The sequence below is a fragment of the Scyliorhinus torazame genome, chromosome 8, assembly GCF_047496885.1.
Source record: "Scyliorhinus torazame isolate Kashiwa2021f chromosome 8, sScyTor2.1, whole genome shotgun sequence".
Classification (NCBI taxonomy): Eukaryota; Metazoa; Chordata; class Chondrichthyes; order Carcharhiniformes; family Scyliorhinidae; genus Scyliorhinus; species Scyliorhinus torazame.
The window spans coordinates 251187110-251213809 of record NC_092714.1 but is presented as its reverse complement, the minus strand read 5'-3'; the positions used below and the strand labels follow the sequence as shown (position 1 = coordinate 251213809).

General features: G+C 45.9%; 1 protein-coding gene across 1 annotated transcript in view; it reads right to left on the bottom strand.

The window, feature by feature from the left end:
• Positions 1–26700, bottom strand: part of taf4a (TAF4A RNA polymerase II, TATA box binding protein (TBP)-associated factor) — a 145986-nt gene that overhangs the window by 43377 nt on the left and 75909 nt on the right. Inside the window, exons 2-4 of the mRNA XM_072515107.1 lie at positions 23120–23274; positions 3096–3212; positions 2238–2387 (exon numbers count right to left, since the gene is read on the bottom strand). Coding sequence (XP_072371208.1) covers positions 2238–2387; positions 3096–3212; positions 23120–23274 — 422 coding nt within the window. The remainder of the gene's footprint in view (positions 1–2237; positions 2388–3095; positions 3213–23119; positions 23275–26700) is intronic.

The following is a 26700-nucleotide window of genomic DNA, read 5'->3' as shown; positions in this document are numbered from 1 at the left end:
TGCTGGAGGAGGCCATTTGACCCATTGAGTCTGCACCAACCCTCCCAAAAAACATCCTACCTGCCCTCAGCCCCAGAACCCCACCTAGGGAAAACGTTATCATTGCCAATCCACCTAACCCGCATATCTTTGGACTGTGGGAGGAAACCGGAGCACCGGGAGGAAATCCACACAGAGATGGGGAGAATGTGCAAACTCCACACAGACAGTCACCCAAGTTCAGAATCGAACCTGGGTCCCTGGCGCTATGAGGCAGCAGCATTAACCACTGTGTTACAGAGTCCCAACCTGTTTAATCGTTGCTCGTAAGACAATCCCTCCATACTCGGGATTATCCTAGTGAACGTTCTCTGAACTGCCTCCAGTAAAATGATGGCCAGAATTCTCTGGCCGTTGGCTGGCGGTGGGATTCTCTGGCCCCCCCAGCAGCACACCCCTGCCCGCAGGATTCCAGACGTTCTGGGGTGTTTTCAATGGGAATTCCCATTGACAACAGCGGGAACGGAGAATCCTACCTCTAGGGAAAGGCACGCTGCCTCCCGCTGCCGAGAAAAACATGGCTGGAAGGCCAGAGAATCCAGCCCAATATTGCTCCTGAAATAGGGGGACCAAAACTACTCACAATACGCCAGATGTGGTCTCACCAGTGCTTGTACAGTTGCAGCAAAACTTCCCTACTCTTATACTCCAACCTCCTTGAAATAAGGGCCAACCTTCCATTAGCCTTCCTGATTACCTGCTGCACCTTTTGTGCTCGCTTTCTGTGTTCCGTGCATAAGTACTCCCAAGTCTCTTTGTGTTGCAGGTTTTCTCCATTTAAATAATACCACCCATAACTCTGAAATGTTTAATTACAGCTGAAGAACATGAGGCTTTTACATCAATGTTTTATACACTGAATGAAATTAGCCCCAGTTAAACAGTTGCCTTTCTGTCAATACTCTCCTGTCCTAACTTCAGGGCGGGATTTACCGTGCAACCCGACTGCAGGAGGTATTGTCCGGTGGCGGGATCTTCTGGTCTCGCCGTCGTCAACGGGATTTCCTGTTGAGTGCACCCCTTGGCCCTGCAGCGGGGGTGCACCATTGGCAGAACCGGAAGAAAACATATTTAAACACAAAACAGAAATGGAGCTCTTGTAGGTCTGAGATCCCTCAGAGCCAGTGGGCAAACTTAGGGTTTTTGGGCAGCTGCTGATTAAAACTTACTCATAATAAATACAAACTTGGAGTGAGCTGAATGCATTCAATATTGCTTCTAGATTTCTAGAATATTGTACTTTATCAAATTGAACCTAAGACATTAAAAAATGGCACACCTGTTTCAGATATAAATACTGAAAAATATCTACATTTAAAAAAGTCTGAAAGGTTTTGCACTCTCTAATGTGAAAAATTAAGACTAAAATTATCTTTATTAGTTACAAATGATGACAAAAACGAAGAGCTTTTGTTAAAATATAAATGCATTTTCTTTAATGGAGTTGATATTTCTTTATTATCAGAGTACTGGGATAGTGGATAATAAACATGAAAGAATTTAGCCAAGGAGAGGAGCACAGAGACAGATAGAGTGAGGTGTGGGCTCTCTGAATAAAGTCCCAGGCTTGTGGAAGCTCAGCACCTCTACACTGGTGTGTTGTGAATGGAGATACAGATTTATTCAGGTTCTGGATTTCAAGCGCCCTTCTAGATCTTGGGGGTAAAAAAGAGCATTAACTGCATTGAACCAGAAACACAGGTTGCAAAGATTGAAATAAAATTATTTCGCAGCCTTTCATTTTTTGGAAATGCAGTTTTGTAAAAATGATCCACAGTTTAAGCTACTGTCTGCATTTCATTTGTGAAACGTTATTAAATATATTACAACCGTATCTAAAATCTGGCAATATATTATGATCGTGGCAATGGTGGTAAGTGCTATGATGGATATTTTTGTTCTGTTGCCTTACAATGGAGAGGAAGATATTTTTAATCAGATATTATTCATGGAAGTTAATTTACTTTTCAGATAGTAGCGGACAAGTGAAAATGTTTGATTCTCCCCATTGGTCAATGTATGTTTTATTGAGTTTTGAACATATGAAAGACTTCTATGTGAATTTTATTTCTCACAGGTAAAAGGTGCAAATGTTTGTATCCTCACAAATGCTGTTTTGAAAAGCTGTTTGCACTAAGTTTTGCAATTCCGCCACATTTGTACAAATTATATGCCATGCATCAAGAAGTGGTTCTTACCGCTGATGCAGTGGGCTGCAGTATTTGTGATGTAGGACCCCCAGCAGCTGCTGCCAATGTCTGTACAGTTCTCTGAGGTGTTCCCGGTTGGACCGTCGTTGCTGTACCTATCGAAGCTGCAGACGTTGCCCCACTTATTACGATCTGAGACTGGAAGGTAAATTAAGAAATTGCCTTTATCTAATGCCATTCATGGTCGCAGGATCACAAAGTGCTTCACAGCTAATGAAGCACTTTTGAAGTGTAGTAATTGTTCTAGTGTAGGGAAACGTGACAGTCAGTTTACACACAGTAATCTCCCACAAACAGTAATTTAAAAATTACCAAACAAAACAGTTCTGTGATAGATTAGGGGAACTTTCTTGCTCCTCTTCAAATAATGTCATTGATTTTTTACTTCCATCCAAAAGGGCAGATGAACCTCGTCCAAAAGACGGCATTTCTGACAGTACAATTCTCACTCAGACTCGTACTGAAGTGTCAACTTAAATTAGTCTCCATGTCTCTAAAATGGGATTAAAACCATGACCTACTGATTCAGTGACACCACTGATCTGAGGCTGAGGTGATAAAAGATCAAAAGGTATATTAACGTCAGAATGTTTCTCATGTGTTAAAATTTCCATGATACACTTACTACTGATGCTAAGAAATCGAACTCCAAGACTGAGATTGTACAAAGGCCTTGCACAACACTATTTTTACTATTTTGTGGTTTTAACTTAAGATCTTTATAACTACCTTTCTTCCTGCAGACATTTTTGATAACTGCTGAAATGCTGTCCCATTGGTTTCCAATGAAAAGAAGCTCATTGCTCAATTTTCTTTTAGGTAACACAACCTGATTTGTAACATTACCTGTACAGTTGGAGGTCGCTGCAGTGCAGTCGTCACTTGTACTGTTGTCTGTGGCTGAGAAACTGGCTTGATGATTGTAGGTGTCACTTGTCGTGCAATTATTTGTGTTCCAGGTGCCTAGAAATGACATTGAAAAGGTATGAAAGTTGAGGCCAGTTTGTGCAGTATCACTGTTGAAAAAATGTGTTTTTGAAGAAATAATCTAAAATAATTTAAATGTAGTTGAATATATTATCCATATTAGTAAAGAAATGTCATTTTCCATACATTTCTATAAAGCTCCATATGGAAGAATAGAATTATGAAGTGATAGCTTTCAGCACCTTGGAGAGTGGTAAAACACCCGTAACAAAAATGTGGAAAACGGAGCAATGTAGAAAATGGTTTTGTTTTCAGGTTTTGGACCTTTTCTCCATACAGTGTTCTCCAAAGAATATCCAAGTAAATTAAATGCATAAATCAGCAAACTCTACCACTACATATGTAGTGAACTTACTTTTATTGCTAGATTTAACATTGCTAGATTTAACTTTTCAGTGTTTACATAAGACCAGCAGACACATTTGCGATTAAATCAGTATCTTTATTGCAACAGCGTTTCTTTAAATCCCCAGTCCTGATCATTCCATCCTTCCCATATCCATCCCATTCCTTTCATCCCTCTAATTTCAACCCCCATCCCATCGCTCCCATATCATCCTATTCCCATCCCCTATTCCACCCTTCCCAAGCTGTCCAATCTCCATCCCACGCTTCCCATGGCATCTCAACCCCCATTCTATTCCTCCAATGCATTTTCCACCACCGATGCCATTGCACTGAAATACTAAATCGTTACCAAATGTTAAATGTTACACAATAAAGTTTCTTCTGATGGTCTGACATAAACTTCAATAAATTTGGAAGTAGGATGGCACGGTGGCGCAGTGGTTAGCACTGCTGCCCCACTGCGACGAGGACCCGGGTTCAATCCCGGCCCCAGGTCACTGTCCGTGTGGAGTTTGCACATTCGCGCCGTGTCTGCGTGGGTCTCACCCCCACAACCCAAAGGTGTGCAGGGTAGGTGGAATTGCCACCCTAAATTGCCCCTTAATATGAAATTTTTAAAACAATTTTTTTTAAATAAAAATAAATGTAGAAGTTAGCAATCAATTTCAGAGCCCAGTCTTCAGATTTGAAATGTCTCACGGACTGTACACAAAATATTTTTCTCGAATTACTTAGTGAGCAGCTTACTGTAAGGTAAGATCCAAGAGCACATTTTTCTGTTGGTACTAAAACTCAATTAAATAACTATTAAATTGCTAAATTACTTTTATGTGAACATAAACATGATGGGCCAAGCTTTTCTATTTCTACTACCCAATATCTGGGAAGTGATTTTGAGGTGAGGGATGCAGTTAGTGTCCCTGCTGATTTTACCTGCAGGAAGTGCTGCCATCTCCAGCTCCTCCAAGACCGAGTTAGGGAACTGGAGCTGGAGTTGAAAGAACTTCGGATCATGCGGGAGGCAGAAGGGGTCATAGATAGCAGCTTCAGGGAATTAGTTACACCAAAGATTGGAGATAGGTGGGTAACTGTAAGAGGGACTGGGAAAAAGCAGTCAGTGCAGGGATCCCCTGCGGTCGTTCCCCTGAGAAACAAGTATACCGCTTTGGATACTTGTGGGGGGGACGACTTACCAGGGGTAAGCCATGGGGTACGGGCCTCTGGCACGGAGTCTGTCCCTGTTGCTCAGAAGGGAAGGGGGGAGAGGAGCAGAGCATTAGTAATTGGGGACTCTATAGTCAGGGGCACAGATAGGAGATTTTGTGGGAGCGTGAGAGACTCACGTTTGGTATGTTGCCTCCCAGGTGCAAGGGTACGTGATGTCTCAGATCGTGTTTTCCGGGTCCTTAGGGGGGAGGGGGAGCAGCCCCAAGTCATGGTCCACATTGGCACTAACGACACAGGTAGGAAAGGGGACAAGGATGTCAGGCAAGCTTTCAGGGAGCTAGGATGGAAGCTCAGAACTAGAACAAACAGAGTTGTTATCTCTGGGTTGTTGCCCGTGCCACGTGATAGTGAGATGAGGAATAGGGAGAGAGAGCATTTAAACACGTGGCTACAGGGATGGTGCAGGCGGGAGGGATTCAGATTTCTGGATAACTGGGGCTCTTTCTGGGGAAGGTGGGACCTCTACAGGCAGGATGGTCTATATCTGAACCTGAGGGGCACAAATATCCTGGGGGGGGGAGATTTGTTAGTGCTCTTTGGGGGGGTTTAAACTAATGCAGCAGGGGCATGGGAACCTGGATTGTAGTTTTAGGGTAAGGGAGAATGAGAGTATAGAGGTCAGGAGCACATATTTGACGTCGCAGGAGGGGGCCAGTGTTCAGGTAGGTGGTTTGAAGTGTGTCTACTTCAATGCCAGGAGTATACCAAACAAGGTAGGGGAACTGGCAGCATGGGTTGGTACCTGGGACTTCGATGTTGTGGCCATTTCGGAGACATGGATAGAGCAGGGACAGGAATGGATGTTGCAGGTTCCGGGGTTTAGGTGTTTTAGTAAGCTCAGAGAAGGAGGCAAAAGAGGGGGAGGTGTGGCGCTGCTAGTCAAGAGCAGTATTACGGTGGCGGAGAGGATGCTAGATGGGGACTCTTCTTCCGAGGTAGTATGGGCTGAAGTTAGAAACAGGAAAGGAGAGGTCACCCTGTTGGGAGTTTTTTATAGGCCTCCTAATAGTTCTAGGGATGTAGAGGGAAGGATGGCGAAGATGATTCTGGATAAGAGCGAAAGTAACAGGGTAGTTATTATGGGAGACTTTAACTTTCCAAATATTGACTGGAAAAGATATAGTTCGAGTACAATAGATGGGTCGTTTTTTGTACAGTGTGTGCAGGAGGGTTTCCTGAAACAATATGTTGACAGGCCAACAAGAGGCGAGGCCACGTTGGATTTTGTTTTGGGTAATGAACCAGGCCAGGTGTTGGATTTGGAGGTAGGAGAGCACTTTGGGGACAGTGACCACAATTCGGTGACGTTTACGTTAATGATGGAAAGGGATAAGTATACACCGCAGGGCAAGAGTTATAGCTGGGGGAAGGGCAATTATGATGCCATTAGGCGTGACTTGGGGGGGATAAGGTGGAGAAGTAGGCTGCAAGTGTTGGGCACACTGGATAAGTGGGGCTTGTTCAAGGATCAGCTACTGCGTGTTCTTGATAAGTATGTACCGGTCAGGCAGGGAGGAAGGCGTCGAGCGAGGGAACCGTGGTTTACCAAGGAAGTGGAATCTCTTGTTAAGAGGAAGAAGGAGGCCTATGTGAAGATGAGGTGTGAAGTTTCAGTTGGGGCGATGGATAGTTACAAGGTAGCGAGGAAGGATCTAAAGAGAGAGCTAAGACGAGCAAGGAGGGGACATGAGAAGTATTTGGCAGGAAGGATCAAGGAAAACCCAAAAGCTTTCTCTATAGGTATGTCAGGAATAAGCGAATGACTAGGGAAAGAGTAGGACCAGTCAAGGACAGGGATGGGAAATTGTGTGTGGAGTCTGAAGAGATAGGCGAGATACTAAATGAATATTTTTCGTCAGTATTCACTCAGGAAAAAGATAATGTTGTGGAGGAGAATGCTGAGCCCCAGGCTAATAGAATAGATGGCATTGAGGTACGTAGGGAAGAGGTGTTGGCAATTCTGGACAGGCTTAAAATAGATAAGTCCCCGGGACCTGATGGGATTTATCCTAGGATTCTCTGGGAGTCCAGGGAAGAGATTGCTGGACCTTTGGCTTTGATTTTTATGTCATCATTGGCTACAGGAATAGTGCCAGAGGACTGGAGGACAGCAAATGTGGTCCCTTTGTTCAAAAAGGGGAGCAGAGACAACCCCGGCAACTATAGACCGGTGAGCCTCACGTCTGTAGTGGGTAAAGTCTTGGAGGGGATTATAAGAGACAAGATTTATAATCATCTAGATAGGAATAATATGATCAGGGATAGTCAGCATGGCTTTGTGAAGGGTAGGTCATGCCTCACAAACCTTATTGAGTTCTTTGAGAAGGTGACTGAACAGGTAGATGAGGGTAGAGCAGTTGATGTGGTGTATAAGGATTTCAGCAAAGCGTTTGATAAGGTTCCCCACGGTAGGCTATTGCAGAAAATACGGAGGCTGGGGATTGAGGGTGATTTAGAGATGTGGATCAGAAATTGGCTAGCTGAAAGAAGACAGAGGGTGGTGGTTGATGGGAAATGTTCAGAATGGAGTACAGTCACAAGTGGAGTACCACAAGGATCTGTTCTGGGGCCGTTGCTGTTTGTCATTTTTATCAATGACCTAGAGGAAGGCGCAGAAGGGTGGGTGAGTAAATTTGCAGACGATACTAAAGTCGGTGGTGTTGTCGATAGTGTGGAAGGATGTAGCAGGTTACAGAGGGATATAGATAAGCTGCAGAGCTGGGCTGAGAGGTGGCAAATGGAGTTTAATGTAGAGAAGTGTGAGGTGATTCACTTTGGAAGGAATAACAGGAATGCGGAATATTTGGCTAATGGTAAAGTTCTTGAAAGTGTGGATGAGCAGAGGGATCTAGGTGTCCATGTACATAGATCCCTGAAAGTTGCCACCCAGGTTGATAGGGTTGTGAAGAAGGCCTATGGAGTGTTGGCCTTTATTGGTAGAGGGATTGAGTTCCGGAGTCGGGAGGTCATGTTGCAGCTGTACAGAACTCTGGTACGGCCGCATTTGGAGTATTGCGTACAGTTCTGGTCACTGCATTATAGGAAGGACGTGGAGGCTTTGGAGCGGGTGCAGAGGAGATTTACCAGGATGTTGCCTGGTATGGAGGGAAAATCTTATGAGGAAAGGCTGATGGACTTGAGGTTGTTTTCGTTGGAGAGAAGAAGGTTAAGAGGAGACTTAATAGAGGCATACAAAATGATCAGGGGGTTGGATAGGGTGGACAGTGAGAGCCTTCTCCCGCGGATGGAAATGGCTGGCACGAGGGGACATAACTTTAAACTGAGAGGTAATAGATATAGGACAGAGGTCAGAGGTAGGTTCTTTACGCAAAGAGTAGTGAGGCCGTGGAATGCCCTACCTGCTACAGTAGTGAACTCGCCAACATTGAGGGCATTTAAAAGTTTATTGGATAAACATATGGATGATAATGGCATAGTGTAGGTTAGATGGTTTTTGTTTCGGTGCAACATCGTGGGCCGAAGGGCCTGTACTGCGCTGTATTGTTCTATGTTCTAAGTATTGATGTGGCATAGTGGGAAAAAAGATGGCAGGTTCCCTTCCCTGAAGAAGATGGTGAACCAATTAGGTTTTTATGACTATCCACTGTCATAATTTCTCTATCGCAAAACCTCAAATTGCTAAATTTATTTAATTCTTTCTGTGATATTTTGGTGCGTACGTTGGTCCGATCCTTAATTATCCCCTACACCCTGTCTCCATCTTGCAGCACCCTTCCATGCAAATGCAGGAGACGCAATACCTACCCTGTTACCTCCTCTCCCCTCAAATGTCCAAAGCCCCAAAACAATTCTTCCAAGTGAAGCAGCAATTTATGTGTACTTATTTCAATTTAGTATAGTGTTGGCTAGTCACAATGTGGTCTCCTCCACGTTGGGGAAATCAAACACAGATTGGGTGACCATTTTGTGGAACACCTCCATTCAGTCCATAACCACGACACAGAACTTTCAGTAGCCTGTCGTTCTAATTCTCTAGCATGCTCTCATGCTGACTGACATTTCTCTCCTTGGCATGCTGAATTGTTCCAGTGATATTCAAGATAAGCTTCAGGAGCAGCATCTCGTCTTTCCATGGCGTTACAGCCTTCTGGACTCAGTTTCCAACATTTTCCGGCCCTTCCCGGAGGTGGGAACATTCCGACCCTCCGATGGCAAAACCACGCGGCACATTCCCCATCGTCAGAGGATGCGGCGTATGCAAAACTCTGCAGGTAGGTCCTGCCGCCAGCCAATGTCGGGCCACCTCTGCCACCGGAAAAAAAGGCGCAGGGAGCCAGAAATTCCCACCCACTGAGTTCAACAATTTCAGTCCTTAAACTCTGTCCCCTTACTTTGTTTCCTTAGGCAGGATTCTTCGTCAGCGGGATCCTCCGCTTCGCCGGCAATGCACCCACGCCTACGGGTTTCCAGGTGGCGTGGCTTGGCCACAATGGGAGGCCCCATAGGCCGGCTGCGGGAACAGAGAATCCCGCTGCCATTGGGGGTGTGCCACGTCGGAAAACAGGGCTGGTGGGACGGAGAATTCGGCCCCTTTGTCATGCATGCTCATTAAAAGGCCAGCTCACCAAAATCATGTTCCTTTCCCAATTAAGTTATCGGTGAGCGTACAATACATGCTTTCCAATTTATGACTGCATATAAGTGGCATGCAGCAAGTGAGCTAGACAATTTGCTGGAGTTGGAGTGAGTAGCCATTGTTTCGCTCCTCCTTCAGTTGGGATGGGGGTGGCGTTGCTCAACAAGGCTTTGATTGGGCGGCTGGCAGTCTAAGGGGCATGGAGCAGGGGTAGTGGTTGAGGGAGCATGGGTGACTAGGGCAGGGACGGACTTGCTGGGTGGGGGAGGGAGAGCAAGGGTGCAGGGACATGGGAGGTGGAGAAGGGCCTTGCATGTTGTGTGTGGAGATCCTATGAATGGGTGAGCAGGAGATGGGAGGCAGTTTCTCGGCAGGGATGGTGGGAGACAGATGGCCCCCTAAGGGTGGGGTTGGTGCTGTCTACTGTGGGGTCCTTGGGGCTGAACTGGGGGTACTGAATGGTGGAGGGAACATTAACAGTGAGAGGGGGTAGTAAGATGTAGTAGAGTAGCAGCTCCGGGTCATATTCAGGTAGTGGATGGTCTCATTGGGGACTCACGGAACAAAATGGGTGGCATGGATAATGGGTGGATGAGGGTTAGGGTGGGCATGGGGATGGTAACAGATGTGGCCTCAACATGTGGAGGGTGGTGGTTACAGGCTCAAGGGGGGGGGGGGCATGGTTCAATGGCAGCAGAGGGGAGAGAAACGGTTATATTGGGTATACTGAGTGGATCAAAGGTGATGGGTGGAAATTAGTGGGTGATTGGGCGGGGGGGGGGGGAGGTAAAAAGTGTTAAGTGTGTGTCTGGAAAGCTGTGTGCACCATTTTCTCTTATTCACAACACATTTGCTCTGTACATGTGACTCCTTGAAATGGGAGGAGGGTCTTTTTGGATGGACGGAATTAAAGGTGAGCACACTTTCTGACTAAAGAGACACCCTAATAATAGAGTCAACCATGCTGAGATGTGTGCTCCTATGGTGAAGCCACAAAGCAGCAGGTTTGCTCTCTGACTCATGGGTCTCATATCATCAAGATCCCATCAAAATTGGGAGCTGCAGTAAAGGTCTGTGCTGAAGGGCAACTGAAGTTGAGCAAGGTGTGGGGTGGGGAAGAGAATTGTTTAGAACCTCGAGGGTCCCAGATAGATGGTCATAGCTGATAATAGGATAAGAGGTATGTCCTGAATTTGTCTCGAGAGTGACGGAGTGAAACCCAATAGTATTTCAGGAAGGGTGCACAATATGGCTTGCATTACCCAGGTCAATGCTGCAGTCTCCCTACGCATGGATGAATCGATAAGAGGAGAACTCATCTGTAGCTCTATAGGATGGCCTTCACCATGATGGGGTGGGGGGATCAAGGGTAGACTGATGCTAGGTACAGGGCGCTTTCCATTGGCTAAAATGCTCAGGGCTGGTGGGACAGCTTCAAGTTGATTGGATGGACCACTGCAATTTGATCACAGACCATCGCAGACATACATGATGCTGCCTCCAGCCAACCTTGCTCTTCTTCTATCCACGGTTCAGATGTAGAGGAAGCAGTGGGCAATTAACTTAATGTCCGCTGCATTCCTCATGCATGCATTTCTAATAAGCCACCCAGCACGAGATTGTGTGCGGCCAGTTGCCAAGCCCCCATTCGGAAATCACTCTCACTTCTGCTTCACTTCCACCAATTCCCGGCTTGGGTCACTGTCTGTGCGGAGTCTGCATGTTCTCGCCTTGTCTGTGTGGGTTTCCTCCGGGTGCTCTGGTTTCTTCCCACAAGTCCCGAAAGCTGTGCTTGTTAGGTGAATTGGACATTCTGAATTCTCCCTTTAGTGTACCCGAACAGGTATGGCGACTACGAGATTTTCACAGTAACTTCACTGCAGTGTTAATGTAAGCCTACTTATTACACTAATAAAGATTATATTTATTATACACCAGACTGGAAGATTCCATTCTGTTTTTCTTGTCCCATCACCATTCCCTTTGGCCCCGACATTCTAACACTCTATTGCACCCTAACACAGGTTGTCCTTTGACCTAGTCCCACCTATCCCTTACTCAAATCCTATTACATCTCCAACTTTTCCCAGTTCTGATGAAAGGCCATCGACCTGAAATGTTAACTCTTGCTTCTCTTTCCATAGATGCTACATGACCTGCTGAGTATTTTCAGCATTTTGTTTTTATTTCAGATTTCCAGCATCCGCAATATTCTGCTTTTCGATTAGTCATGTGAAGACATTTATTTCCGAATGCCAGTTCCTTTATGTGCAAATTACGCTCTACATGACTTCACTTGTTCTCTGGTCCCTTACAGTTGTTCCCATTTTCTTCTGAGATGGTAGGGCGATAAACTAGAAATACTTTTGCTAAAAACTGACGCTTCTCGCAGTTATAAAACTGTTCTTTTTTTATTGTATATATATGAAAATATAAACGTTTAATAAAATAAAGTTGAAAACCCAGTTACTGACATACATTAAGGATAAGATATATGGGGGGGGGCCGGTTTTATTCCCCCCCCTCCAAGGTGGCAGGTTAGAAGGCAGTGAGCTGGTAAAATGCTGAGGAGTTGTGCCTGCAGGGTTCCCCAATAGTCTCTCACCACCAGGCCATTCTACCAACAGGGGGGACGGCAACGTCTTGGTTGACTGCCAACCAGAGACCGGTGGCCAATTTAGCCAATTAAAGGCCCAATTAAAGGCCCTTTTCACAGGTATCGCTTTGAAAAGGGGGCATCACATTTGGAGGCTCCATGTCCCAAGGAGGAGCCCCACTTGGTGTTAAAGCCACTATTGCAGAGGTTACCCCTAATTGCCAGGGCTTGCCTCCCTGCAAGAGCACCCAAAAATAGAGAAACCCTCTCGTTCTCCTTGTAGCTTCAGCAGCAGTAAACGCTCTATGGCGCTGCCAAGGCTGTAGAATTGCCAGCCCTCTGATTCAACTGGCAGCGTGGAGAGCCAGACCACGATCCTTAATTGGACAGCACCCATCAGGAAGGTTACCACTGTGGTCCTACTGCCCACCTGTGCGAGCTCAGGTCCCAATGTCCAGGCTTAACCCATTCCAACAAAATCCCAGTATGGAGTACAAAACTGAGCAACAAGAAGCCAATATAGCTATAGTGAATTCCTCAACACAAAGCACTTATTATAAACAAGACTCTTTTAAGTAATGCATTTCAGAATAAACCTGCTTGGTTAAAAGTCTCAGTGAAAAGTTAATTTCTATGAATGGATCCAGTCAATCATATGTGTTAAAGGTATGAGAGTTTTGAATATGCTTTCAGTGTCCACATCCATATGGTAAATGGTAAAGTCCATTTTATATATGTGTGCAACAGAGCAAAAGGATATAACAATTATTTTTGTTTTGACGGGAATCCAACTGCACACCTTCTTTAAGAAATCATATGAAGTGAAATTTTCATGTATCTGTCTTTGCAATATTTACTCGGCCTAATTACTTCCCAGGTTTGGGCTTTGCAAAGTATTTTAGGTCAAGTTACAAATTTCTAAGGTTTACGTTCTGGGAAAGATGGAGTTGAGAGCCTTAACTTGAACACTATTACATAAATACAATCATTATCACATGTATTCCAATTGATGGAGGGTGTATCTATAGGACTGTTGTGCAAAAGTATTTCCAGACAGTTGCTTTACAAGTCATTAAAAACTAGTTTCTGAACCTAAAGCCTGAGAAACTGCTCCGGCATCTGAGTTAATAAAAATGCTCACTCAACAGATGAGCGACTTATTACCATTTTATAAGCAGGTACACAAAACACTCTACAAGTGATGGTCAGCCTATTGAGGAGACTAGCCATTTCAAAAATATGACTGCTCCCTTCCATAGAGGTGCAGTAAATTATTTTGTTTAGCAATGACCATTATAACACACCATTGGAGATAGCATCCTACTGATTGCAGCCTCCCTCCCTTGACATTTATGTCGTCAACTTGAGGATCATTTAGGGCAATGACTGAATACCCTGGGTATTGCAGACACGCCAAGATGATAACTGGGAATTGCAATCATGTTAACGGGCCTGATAGCAACATGAAATTAACTGAAAAAATAAAGACACTAGGGAAAGAAAATATAATAATTATGGGGGAGGTTAGTGGGGAGAGAGCAGGGGAATAAAAAAATGGAAGAAAGTGACTTGTGGAGCCAATGCAGGCTTCATTCTGACACCATGTAATACAACAGAGACACCCAAAAGAAAATGAGTATGTAGCATTGAGCTTGAAGATGTGAAGTTTAAAGATAAAGGAGCAGTTACAGACTATTTGTGTGCGTCTATGTGTGGTGTGAGTGTGTTGCATCCTCTGAATTGCAGCACTCCATGGATTAGGGGCTGGTTTAGCACAGCGGGCTAAACAGCTGGCTTGTAATACAGAACAATGCCAGCAGCGCGAGTTCAATTCCCGTATCGGCTTCCCCGAACAGGCGCCGGAATGTGGCCACTAGGGGCTTTTCACAGTAACTTCATTGAAGCCTACTTGTGACAATAAGCGATTATTATTATATTATTTCATGGGCAGGATTCTCTGGTCCTCCAGTCGCGTGTTTCTCGGCAGCACGCCATTCGCTGGTGGCTGGGTTCTCTCTTCCTGCCGCTTGACAATGGGATTTCCCATTAAAGCCACCTCACGTCGTTGGGAAACCCGTGGGCAGGGGTGCTCTGCCAGTCGGAAAAAAGAATCCCAACGGCCAGAGAATTCTGGCCCTTAGCTCCATATTCTGCTGAAAGAGCAGTTCTCTATTAAAAGAGGCGCTCTTTGCAACATACAATGCAATTTTTGTTTTTAAAATCAGATCAATCAATGCATGCAAATTAATTGTTCCTGTTTCACAATAGACTTGATATGACAACCAGTTTTAAAAAAAACTTGTCCTGCCTTATTGTATTTGCCATTTTGGCACCAATATTAATACACTGGCATTTCACAGTATGAAATGCCACTTCCTAATCATCTGTCAAGCTGGCAAACTACCATTTTTTCCCCCTTTGTAAAATGACTTTTTTTAACGCTGCAAGACCCTATGCAAGGTATTATGGTCAAATTTGCTAGGTTTCCACTAGTCTCTGAAGTTTCCTAGAAGGTCTGTCAGCATCGCTCTACCAAATGTGTTAAGCAGAAGATTCCCAAGGGAACTGTGGTAGTTCTAACTTCCCAACTGTAACCACTTTGATAACAACTTTGAATTCCTATTAGCAATCCAGTACATAATATAATTTACAAAGGCAGGAAAATTAATAATGAACAGAAAGCAGAGAGTAGGGATAAGCAGGGCATTTGCAATTTCAAGTTGGCAGGCTATAACTAACGAAGAGCTCCAAGAAACAGTGTTGGGGCCTGAACTAGTTACAATCTTTAGTAATGATTTCAATGGGGAGACTGATTTGTGCATCCAAGTTTGATCATGATATATAGCTAGGTGGGAATGTAAGCTGAGAGGAGGACACAAAGAGGTTGCAAGGAGAAACAGACACATTACATGAGAGGGCACAAAGGTGTTAGATGGATTACAATAATATCGGGAATTGTGATGTTACAAATATAAAGTTGATACAATTGTTATGTTTTGGGATTGTTTGTTTAATTTTGGATAAAATGGAGACATGAAGGGGTCATGTGCCCCATTCTGAATTCTGCCTGACAACAAGCTTGGTAAATAGGTGTTGAGCGTTTTATCTACTCGAAATTCACAGAGTCAGTGTGCAAGGGTCTGAGAGACATAGAGATAGAGGCAACCAGTCTCTATTGTTCACCATGCAGAATGGGGATGAGAGGTTACAGGTGGATCGAAGAGACCAAGTTCTGAGGATTTAATCAAAGCTGGAAGGTTCGCCTTGCTTTGGCTAGGGGCAGGAATCTCCAGGGTGACCCTCAGTGTGAACGTCAGTTAGAATTAGCAGTTATGCAGCTGGTAAAAGGAAAAGGCAGCAAGTCAGTTTCTTTAAGAAAAAGCACATATCACTTGATGTCATTAGTATGTAGAAATCTATCACACTCTGTCTTGAACAGACTCAATGACTGATCTTCCACAGTCCATCTGGGTAGAGAATTCCTAAGATTCATTACCATCCAAGTGAAGAAATTCTTGCTCATCTCAGTCCTTGTCGCTTATATTGAAACTGGGTTTCCTGGTTCTAGACTCCAATAGCCATGGAAAAGATCCATTCTGCACCTGGCACCCCTAATGCCACCCTAGCGTCATGCCACTGCCAGCCTGGCAGTGCTAAGGTGCCCGGGTAACATTTTGCCCATGCCAAGTATCGTGCCCTGCCCTTATCAGGTGGGGCGTGGGGGAGGCCTCAAGAATCCCCTCATTGTTAAGTTGGGCTGTGGTGGGGAGTTAAGAGATCGAGCTGGCGAGTGGAGTTCGTTAGTGCAAGAAATGGAACTTAATGCAGCCTCGGAGGGGCGTTCCCCACTGAGGCCCAGAAACGAAGCAGAGTCCCATATAATAGCGGGGTCGTTGTTGGCGCAACCAGCGCTGGGAAACACCCGGCTAAATATGCCCATCACGAGACTCCGTTTCATTTCCGTTAAATCGGACCCACAATCTTCTTTTCAAAAAATGTTTATTAAAAAATTTGCATAATAATCAGAACAACCCAAAACAATCAAACAGAAAAATACAATCGAAAAGAAAAAAAAGGCAAAAACACACACAACCGCTAATTAACTTTAAAAAATAACTTAAACCCTCTAACAGCCGATGACGACTAACCCCTTAAAAAAGGGAATAAATGGTTGCCATCTTAGGTGGAACCTCTCCAATGGCCCTCTGATGGTGATCTTGAACTTCGCCAAATGGATAAAACAACATTAGGTCACCCAGCCAAGCAGAGGCACTAAGCGGAGTGGGAGACCTCCACGCATGCAAAATTCACCTCCGGACAATCAACGAGGCAGAGGCGAGGACATCAACCTACACCCCAGGCTGCATCACAGGCAAATCTGACACCCCGAATATGGCCACCAGCGGACACAGAGTTCCTCCGACATGATGTTAAACAAAGAAGCCCAGAAGCCTATCAACTTGGGACAGGACCAGAACATACGAGTATGGTTAGCCAGCTGATGGGAACAGCGCTCACACTTGTCCTCAACCCCAGGGAAAGAACCCGCTCATCCTTGCCCTGGTCAAGTGCATCCTACGCAAAACCTTAAACTGGATCAAACTCTGCCGAGCACACAAAGATGTAGAGTTGACCCTGTGAATGGCCTCACTCCACACTTCACCATTAAGAATGGGACCCAGTTCACCCTCACATCACTCAATGGAGCAGAATCCGTTGAAAGGATATGACCATACATGTCTGAAATAGACCCCCTATCAGGCCTATCCAGAGACAGAATCTTCTTCAACACGAAAGAGGGTGGCGCCAAAGGAGAGGGAAAAGCTTTAAGTAAAAACTTGCAAATTTGGAAATACCTAAAAAAGACTGGAACTGGCAACTGGAATTTCTCAGCTAATTCCTTAAAACTAGCAAACCTCCCCTCCACAAACTGATCCCAAAACCGTTCCAGATCCTTACCCTCCCAAGATTTAAATGTTTAGTCCAAACCAGTTGGTAAAGAAAGGTGATTATTACAAATGGGAGCTAGCGAAGACAGGGAAAGGAGCTTGAAATGCTGCCTAAATTGCTTCCAAATTCTGAGGGAGGAAACCATCTCTGGATTGGAGGAAAATCTAACAGGGGGAAAAGGGCAATGGTGCAGTGACTATTGCACAAAGACTCTTTCTTCCCATATGGATCCAGAATCGCTAAACTACAACAATATTTTCTGAATATTGGCAGCCCAATAATAAAACAAAAAATTAGAGAGGGGCAGGCTTCCCGATCATCTGTCCCTTTGGAGCAGAACACCATGGATTCAGGGAGTCCCACCCGCCCAAGTTAAATAAGATATCAATGTAATCAAAATCCTTAATCAAAAAGGATTTGGGGAGAAAAATGGGGAAACACTGAAAGAGAAATAATAATCTTGGGGGCACGCTCATTTTAATAGTCTGAACCCAACTCTGCCTTAAAACCATTAACCAAACTGGTGTGGTTTAATTTATGAAGTGAGGCTCAGTTGTGGGCCACCCGGACCCCCAGATATTGAAAGCCTGTCTTGGCAAAGGCGCGAAGGTAACATCCCCAGTTGGGCTCTCCACCGGGGGAGTTGACTGGGAAACATTCACTCTTGCCTAAGTTCAACTTGTACCCAGAAAAGGAGCCAAAAGAGCGAAGCAATTTCATTATTTAAAAAAAAATGTTTTTATTAACTATTTTTCATATTGTACAGAACAAAGGTAAGGGTGAATTAACATCGAGAACAAAAAATATATATACATTGGACGTCTTCTATTGTTTACATCGGTTGTCTTTCATTGCCACAACCCCCCCCCCCCCACACCTTTTGTTTACGTTTGTTGTTGTACCGTGGCTTCCCTCATCCTTCCTCTGGCTTATTGGCTGTTGGTTACAAACAGGTCTTGGAACAGCTGGGTGAATGGCTCCCATATTTTCTAGAAGCCTTCTTCCGACCCTCGGATGGGGAATTAAATCTTCTCCATCTGGAGAAATTCTGATAGGTCAGCCAGCCAATCTGCAGCTTTGGCTGCTGATCACCAGCCGAGCAGGATTCTCCGGCGGATGATTAGGGAGGCAACGGCAAGGGTGTTGTCCCCCCTCACCATGATGAGTTCTGGCAGCTCTGGTGTCCGAGAACCCTGAAGACTGCCACTCTCGGGCATGTCCCCTCATCCCCACCAGCTTGAACACGAAGAAGGCTGTCCAGAACTTGACACGTCTGGGGCAAGACCAGAACATGTGGGCGTGGTTTGCCGGGCCTCCTTGGCATCTTTCGCATTTGTCCTCCACCTCCGGGAAGAACCTGCTCATTCGGATTCTGGGTAAGTGGGCTCTGTTTCATCCCCAATCCCCTGCAGGGGGCTCGGAGGTGGACAGACCACGATAGAAGGTCTCAAATGCCTCGTTGACCTAGCAACTTCATTATGCCATCCATGGAGGGTGCTAGGTTCGTAATATAAAGAAGTAGGTCATCTGCGTAAAGGGACACCTCGTCCTCCACCCCTCCCTGATTAATCCCCTTCCGCTTAACAGAGGACCTCAAGCACTAAAGCGAGTGACTCTATTGCCAAAGCAAACAGCAGTGGGGACAGTGGACAGCCCTGCCGCGTACCCCTATTCTATGGAAAATAATCAGAGTTCAGGGCATTTGTATGAACAGTTGCAGTGGGGCCTTATACAACAGCCCAAGAAATAAATTTGTGGTCAAAGCCAAACCGCCCAAGAATCTCAAAAAATACTCCCAGTGCACTCTATCCAATACCCTTTCAACATCAAGAGATAAAATCACCTCAGTTCTGAGGGGGGGAAAAGGGACAACATTTAACAGGTGATGTATATTGACTGACAATTGTCGAACCTTCACCATGCCTGTCTGATCCAAGATTATATTTGAGAGGCAAGGCTCCAGCCAAAGCGCCAGCACCTCGGCAAGTAGCTCAACGCCAGTGTTCAAAAATGAAATAGCACGGTATGAACCACACTGCCGAGTCTTTGTCCCTCTTAAGAAACAAGGAGATAGAGGCCTGAGTGAGGGTAGAGGGCAGGGTTCCCATGGATAGAGAATCATTGAGCATGCTCAGAATTAAAGGCACAAGCTGATCCAAGAACGTCTTCTAGAATTCAAACAGAAAGCCACCAGGACCAAGTGCTGTACCAGATTGCATCAATCCAATACACTTTAAAATTCATCAGGGTGTAATGGGAATTCCTACTCACTGGTCCTCTCCACCTCAACAGTTGGTGTGGATAGGCCGTCCAAAAAGTCAGACGTCACCGATCCATCCGCAAGGGGCTCGGATCTATAAAGATCGCGGTAAAAAGATTAAAAAGCTGCATTAACCTGAGGAAGGGTGGAAACGAGGTTACCGCTCAAATTGCTTATCTATGTGATCCCCCGGAGGCCGCCTGCCATTTGAGCTGGTGAGCCAAAGGATGACTGGCTTTCTTTTTTTTTTCTATAAATTTACTGTACCCATTATTTTTTTTCCAATTAAGGGGCATTTTAGCGTGGCCAATCCACTTACCATGCATATCTTTGGGTTGTGGGGGTGAAACCCACGCAGACACGGGGAGAATGTGCAAATCCCACACAGTGACCCGGGGCCGGAATCGAACCCAGGTCTTCAGCAGCATAGGCAGCAGTGCTAACCACTGTGCCACCGTGCCGCCCATGACTGTTTCTCTACCCGTATTCATAAATCGTGTCTCTAGAGTGTCACAACTGGCTTACTGCCCTGCTAGTTGAGAATAGTTCGAATGGTGTTTGCAGTTTTTTTCTACTTGCCAGCAACTCTGGAGTAGGATCAAGCGAGTACTGGGGGTCCACATCAAGAATGGAGTTCAGTAGCCTCTGTTGCTCCACCCTCACTGTCCTCACCAAATGCACTCTATAGGAGATCACTTCCCTCCTAAGGACCATCTTAAGGGCTTCCCACAGTGTGGAAGGTGAGACTGACTCGGTTTTGTTAAATTTTATATAGTCCTCTATGGCAGTGGCCATACGCTCACTAAATAATTTGTCCGCTAATAGTCTAACCCCCAAGGTGGTCGCTGGGTGGGGCCAGACTCTAGCTACAAATCAACAAAATGTGGGAAATGGTCCGAAATAACAATTGCTGAATACTCAGCCGCCACCACTGAAGGGAGGAGAGACCCATCTAGAACAAAAAAAATCAATCCGCAAATATACTTGATGGGCATGCAAAAAAACCCAAAAAATCTGTAGCACTTAGGTGCAAGAAGCGCCAAGGACACCCACCCACCCCCAATCTGTGTCATGAAAGAGACAAAGCCTTGGCCACCCTGATGGAGCAAAAGATTTAGGCTTGGAAAGATCCAATCTAGGGTTCAAGACGCAATTCATATCCCCACCTAAAATCAGCTGATACGAGTCTAAATTGGGGGTGGGGGGGACTTTTCAGTTGGGGGCACAAATGTTAAGCATGACGAACGGGGTACTCACAAGTGAGCCATAGATAATAACATATCTACCGTTGGAGTCAGCCAAAATCTTAAGAGGCAGAAAACTGAACCACTTTATTAATTAAAATCGCTGCATCAAAACCCAATATGAATGACCTGCCTTACCCACCCCGTTGCAGCTTAGTTTGGTCTCTGACCCACAAATGGGTCTCTTGCAAAAGTACCACATCAGAGTTTAAACTCTTATGGTGAGCAAATGCCCTCAAATCTTTTCACCGGGTCATTCAAACCCCTAACATTCCAGGTGACCAAACAAACGCACCCCCCGCATCCAGAGTCAGCCATTTCCACCCAGAGAGATTACCCAAGGAATACTTAAACGGTACAGCAAACAGGTCCACCCAAGATGGCCACCAAACTAGTCAAAAGACTGGACAAAGAAAAGTCTACAGGCACCGCCAACGAACTACCCCCACACCCCCCTCCCCACAACACTATCACCCTTGAATACAACCACACCCAAGTAAAAATACAAATAAAAGTGAGGCAATTGAAAACTACTAAAGCCTATGTCTAACAAACCCGAACAAAAGAGGACCTCTAAGATCATTATCTAAAAAACAACTATAATGAGCTGCAGCAAACATTTCAAAACCGCTCCCGTTAACTAACTCTTTAGTTGCAGTGAAGCTCCCGACTGAAGAGGAAAAAAAAGAACTCAACAACAAAATACCAAGCCCCATACAACTTGTGCAACAAAAGGAAGCTATATATCATAACAAACAGAATTCCACATAGTGTAAAACCAAGAACCATAAGGACTCAACCCCAACCAGAACAAGAAAAAACAAGAACAAACATGAAACCCCAACAATATAACAATTCAACAAACCCGAAATACCAATTACACCATGCCCAACTTGTATCTTTTAACAAAAGAGTCTGCCTCTCCCCACGGGTTGAAGAAATACTCTTTTCCTTTACAAGTCACACTGCACTGAGCTGGGTAGATTACACCAAACCGGACTCCACTCTTATATAGGGCAGCCTTAACCCCATTGAATATGGCGTTCTTCGTTGTTAGCTCCGCACCCATGTGCTGATGACCCTGATGGAGTCGCAGTGTTCCTTTGCCCATCACAAAACCCTTTCCTTTTACCTGAAGCTATGGAACCTCACTACCACCACACGCGCTGGATCTTCTGGATGAGGCATCGGCCGGAGTGTATGATAGGCTCCATCCAATTCAGACAGGGATATGAATCCACCCTCACCCACCATCTTGCCAAACATGCCTGAGAAGTACTCCAAGGCCGTTGGGTCCCCCATCCCCTCCAGCAACCCCACAATCTGAATATTGTGCCTCCTGGACCTATTTTCTACGTCATTCATCTTGGCTCTCAACAATCTATTCGTTTTGATCACCGAAGACAGTCCCAATTCCAGCGAGGCAATCCGATTGCTGTGGCCCAACACGGCCACTTCCATATCTTTGGTTGTGGCTCCCTGGGCTTCAACGGACGGATTAGTTTTCCCCAAAACCGCTCAAATGAGGGCTAAGGCCTCTTCAATTGACACAATTTGGCGGTGCTTTTAGAATTATTTCGCCACGGTGCAAGAAAACAGTTCGACGTTAGTGGAATGGGCGAAGCACCAGAAACTGACTCTGCCATTTTACTTGCCGATGAGCTCGGAGAGGCCTCAGACTCCTCCTTCTTTTCTACAATTTTTTTGGACATCAGTCATACAAGACCTTTATTACAATAACTATGTGAGTTTTCGAGAGTAAACAATCTGTGGGACTAAGAAAAAAAGTAAAAAGTACAGTATTCCTGCGGGAGGCACCTCGTGCACGTCTTCCCTCTACATTATGCCACTGGAAGTGCTATAATCCAATCTTTAAATAATTTGTAGCCACAGTTGACTCACGTTTTCTGTTTTTCTTGTGCCTAAAAGGAATGTATTTGTTGCAAATCATGTATTAGTTCTTTAAATACTAGCCATTTCCTGCCTACCGTTATACCTTTTAATATGCTTTCCCAAATCGCCACAGCCAACTTGTCCCTCATATCTTCAAAGTTTCCTTTGTTTAGATTTAGGACCCTAGTTTTGGATTGAGATACATCGTTTTCAAACTTAAAGGAAAATCTACATATTATGGTCACTCCTTTTGAAGGATTCTTTTACATCAAGATTATTAATTAGCTCTCTCTCATTGCATAATACTAGACTTAAAATAGCCTATTCCCTAGCTTTCTTGGGCATTATGTTGAGGAACTACCTCTTACACATTCTAGGAATTCGTCCTTCACAGCATTACTGCTCAGTAGATTTATCCAATCTATATGTAGATTGACGTCTCCCATGATTATTACATTACACTTGTTACATGCACCTCTAATTTCCTCCATACCCGCTTTTGTTTGATGGCCTTTGTGGTTTCTCAGCTGTACCCAAACTGATTCTACATCTTGTTCATCCGATCTAAGATCCCCTCTCACTAATGCACTGATCTTATCCCTCATTATCTGAGCTATCTCAAATCCTTTTCTTTTCTTTTTTTATCTGTCCTCTGATCACAGCCTTGGTCATCCTGCTGCCATGTCTCCGTAAAGCGACAAAAGTTAAATTGTATTAAAATACTTGGCAAATTCAATTCTAGACAGTTATTGATGAGCTTTCCCTTACCTGTACAGTTGAGATCTGAACTGGAGGACCACTGGTAGGTGTGGCAGATCGTGAAGTGAGCGCCCCTTGAGACTGAGCTTGCGACTGCATCTGTTGTAGAGCTTGCTGAGGAATCAGCATCAACTGTCCACTGTCACTGCGCACAAGAACCATTCCTAGACGTAGAAAACAATTTATTTAGCATTCCCATTCAATTAGATTCGGGCAAGCAATATTTAATTTTACGCCCCTGTCAAAAAACAGGTTTATGAAATTTGCTGGTCTGAGCACAGATTGGTACAATTCAGTTCGGATTATATTAATCAAATGCTCTCCATCACAATCAAAAAGCAGCTCTGAAATAAAGGAACTACTGAATTGGTATTTGTTCAATTTTGTGAGAAATTGCAGTGCTTGAAATGTGTGCATTTTGGACAATAGCTTTTAATTTCTTAGGGCATCCAAAAGCACTTCATGGTCATTTAATTACTTTGAAGTATAATCATTGTCGCTTTGCAGGCAGACCACAAGGTAGCATTCAACGAAGTATGGCATCAAGGAATCCTGGAAAAATTGAAGTCAATGGAAATTACCAGGAAAAGTCTTCACTGATTGGAGTCATAACTAACACAAAAGAAGGTGTGGTTGTTGTAATCGCAGTCCCAGGGCGTCATTGCAGGAGTTCTTCAGGGTAGTTGTCCTAGGCTCAACCATCTTCAGTTGCTTCAATGACCTTTCTTCCTCCATGAGGTCAGAAGTCAGGATAGTCGCTGATGATAGGTCAACGTTCAGTGCCATTTGTAATTTCTCAGGTACTGAAACAGCCCGTGTCCATGCTCCCTGTGTACCATTCAGTCTTGGGCTGATAAGTGGCAAGGAACATTCACATCACACATATGCCAGGCAACATGTGAGAGAATCTAACCATCTCCACATGACGTTCATTGGCATTACCATCACTGAATCCCTCCCATTATCAACATTCTGGGAGGTTACCATTGACCAGAGACTGAACTGGAACAGCTATTTGTCTACCAGAGCAGATCAGAGGCTGGGAATTCGGAGTAGAATAACTCACCCCATGAGTCCCCAGAGCCCGTCCACCATCTATAGCCATGATGTGGAGATGCCGGCGTTGGACTGGGGTGAGCACAGTAAGAAGTCTTACAACACCAGGTTAAAGTCCAACAGGTTTGTTTCGAATCATTAGCTTTCGGAGCGCTGCTCCTTCCTCAGGTGAATGAAGAGGTATGTTCCAGAAACATATATATAGAAAAATTCAAGATGTCAGACAATGCTTGGAATGCAAGCATTAGCAGGTGATTAAATCTTTACAGATCCAGAGATGGGGTAACCCCAGGTTAAAGAGGTGTGAATTGTGTCAAGCTTGTTTCTGGAACATACCTCTTCATTCACCTGAGGAAGGAGCAGCGCTCTGAAAGCTAGTGATTCGAAACAAACCTGTTGGACTTTAACCTGGTGTTGTAAGACTTCTTCCCATCGATAGGGCACAAGCCAGGAGTGGGATGGAATACAGTTCATTTGCCTGGATGAGTACAGCTCCAATAACACTTAAGAAGCTCAACACGAGACTTCCGGGTGCGGCTATGCAGAACTAGGTCGCATATTCGGTAGCTCCCGCTTGGAACGGACTTTTGGGCTCTTTCCAGGGCCCCCACGGCATTTGTTTGACATTTCCCGGTGTGGGAAGAAGACTGCAACATTCCCCTGACAGTGTCCCCCAGGAATGGTATGTCTCTTGGTTACCAGACCCGGCAGAAACAGTAAAAGATTTGGCTGTGACTGCAGGGGAGAGAGGGGCCTCTTCTAGCATGCAGGCGGGGGAAGGGCAAGCTTAAAGCTGCAAGCTGACTTGAGGGCCTGTATTAAAGGTGCATTCTAGCAGCAGAGGGAACAACTGTGAAAAGATCTACCAAGGCCATTGAAGAAGCGGGGACGAGGCTTCCGGTGGCGGCCATAGAGGAGTAGGTCGCGCATTTGGCAGCTCCCGTCTGGAACGGACTCTCAGACGTTTTTCAGGAGTTTCCACAGACTTTTTGGGGCAGATTGGTGAAGCGAACACTGCCAAAAGGATTCCCTCTCGAGACTTCCGGTTGCAGCTATGCGGAGCTAAGTCGCACATTCGGCGGCTCCCACAAAAACGGACTTTTGGGCTCTTTTCAGGGCCCCCAAGGGCACTTTTTCAACGTTTCCCGGTGTGGGAAGGAGTTAATAATAGCTCCCCGTCAGTATATGGCTTTAACTAGGAGCGGGGCGACAAAAAAGGTGGTGGTGGACCAGAAGAAGGGAGGGAAGAAGGACAAAATGGCGGCGAGCGGAGACCAGGCAGCGTGGAGGCAGTGGGCGGAGGAGCAACAGGAGGGTATCCAGCGCTGCCTCAGAGAGATTAAAACGGACCTGCTAGAGCCGATGAAGGCTTCTATTGATAAGCTGCTGGAGACACAGACGGTCCAGGGGGTGGCAATCTGAGAGGCTCGACAAAAGATCTCTGACAATGAGGACGAGATCTTAGGCCTGGCGGTAAAGGTGGAGGCGCACGAGGCGCTCCACAAGAGATGGCAGGAGCGGTTCGAGGAGATGGAGAATCGGTCGAGGTGGACGAATCTGCGGATTCTGGGCCTCCCGGAGGGGCTGGAGGGGCCGGACGTGGGGGCCTATGTGGTCACCATGTTGAACTCGCTGATGGGAGCGGGGTCCTTCCAGGGCCCCTGGAGCTGGAAGGGGCCCATAGAGTGTTGGCGAGGAGGCCCAAGGCTAACGAGCCTCTGTGGGCGGTGCTGGTGCGGTTCCATCGGTTCGTCGATCAGGAGTGTGTGCTCAGGTGGGCCAAGAAGGAGAGGAGCAGCAGGTGGGAGAAAGCGGAGGTTCGGATAGATCAGGACTGGAGTGCGGACGTGGCGAAGAGGAGGGCCGGGTACAATCGAGTGAAGGCGGTGCTGCACAGGAAGGGGGTGAAGTTTGGCATGTTGCAGCAGGCGCGACTGTGGGTTACCTACAAGGACCGACACCATTACTTTGAGTCTCCAGAGGAGGCGTGGGCCTTTGTTCAGGCCGAGAAGCTGGACTCAGACTGAGGGTCGGGATGGGCGATTGGGGACCGCGGTGGATATGTTATGCCTATTTTTGGTTCCGGGGGTGGGGGGGGGGCCTTTGCATTGTTTTGGGTTTCTTGTTCTCTGTGTTTTTCTCTTTCGGGTTGGGGAGGGTGGATGGAGCGGGTTGGGCACTGTTTTGGTTGGTGGCGGGGCCTGGTAGGTGGAGAGCGCGGGCTTTTTTCCCGCACCGAAGACTGGGGGGGGAGGGGCCGGGGCGGGGAAGCAAGGATTGTTTCCCGCGCTTAGAACGGAGGGGGGAGGGGGAGAGCCTGTGGATGGGGAGCAGGAGAGGAGGGTGTCCCACACAATGGGAGGAGTCGAAGGGGAGGCGGGAGTGGCCGGGGTCAGCAGGAGTCAGCTGACTTGCGGAAGTGCAATGGGGAGAGTAAACCAGCTTGGATGGGTCCTAGCCGGGGGGGGGGGGGGGGGGTGGTCGAGACGGGGGTATGCCGCTGTGGGGAACGGGCCGGGTGTGGGGTGCGGGCG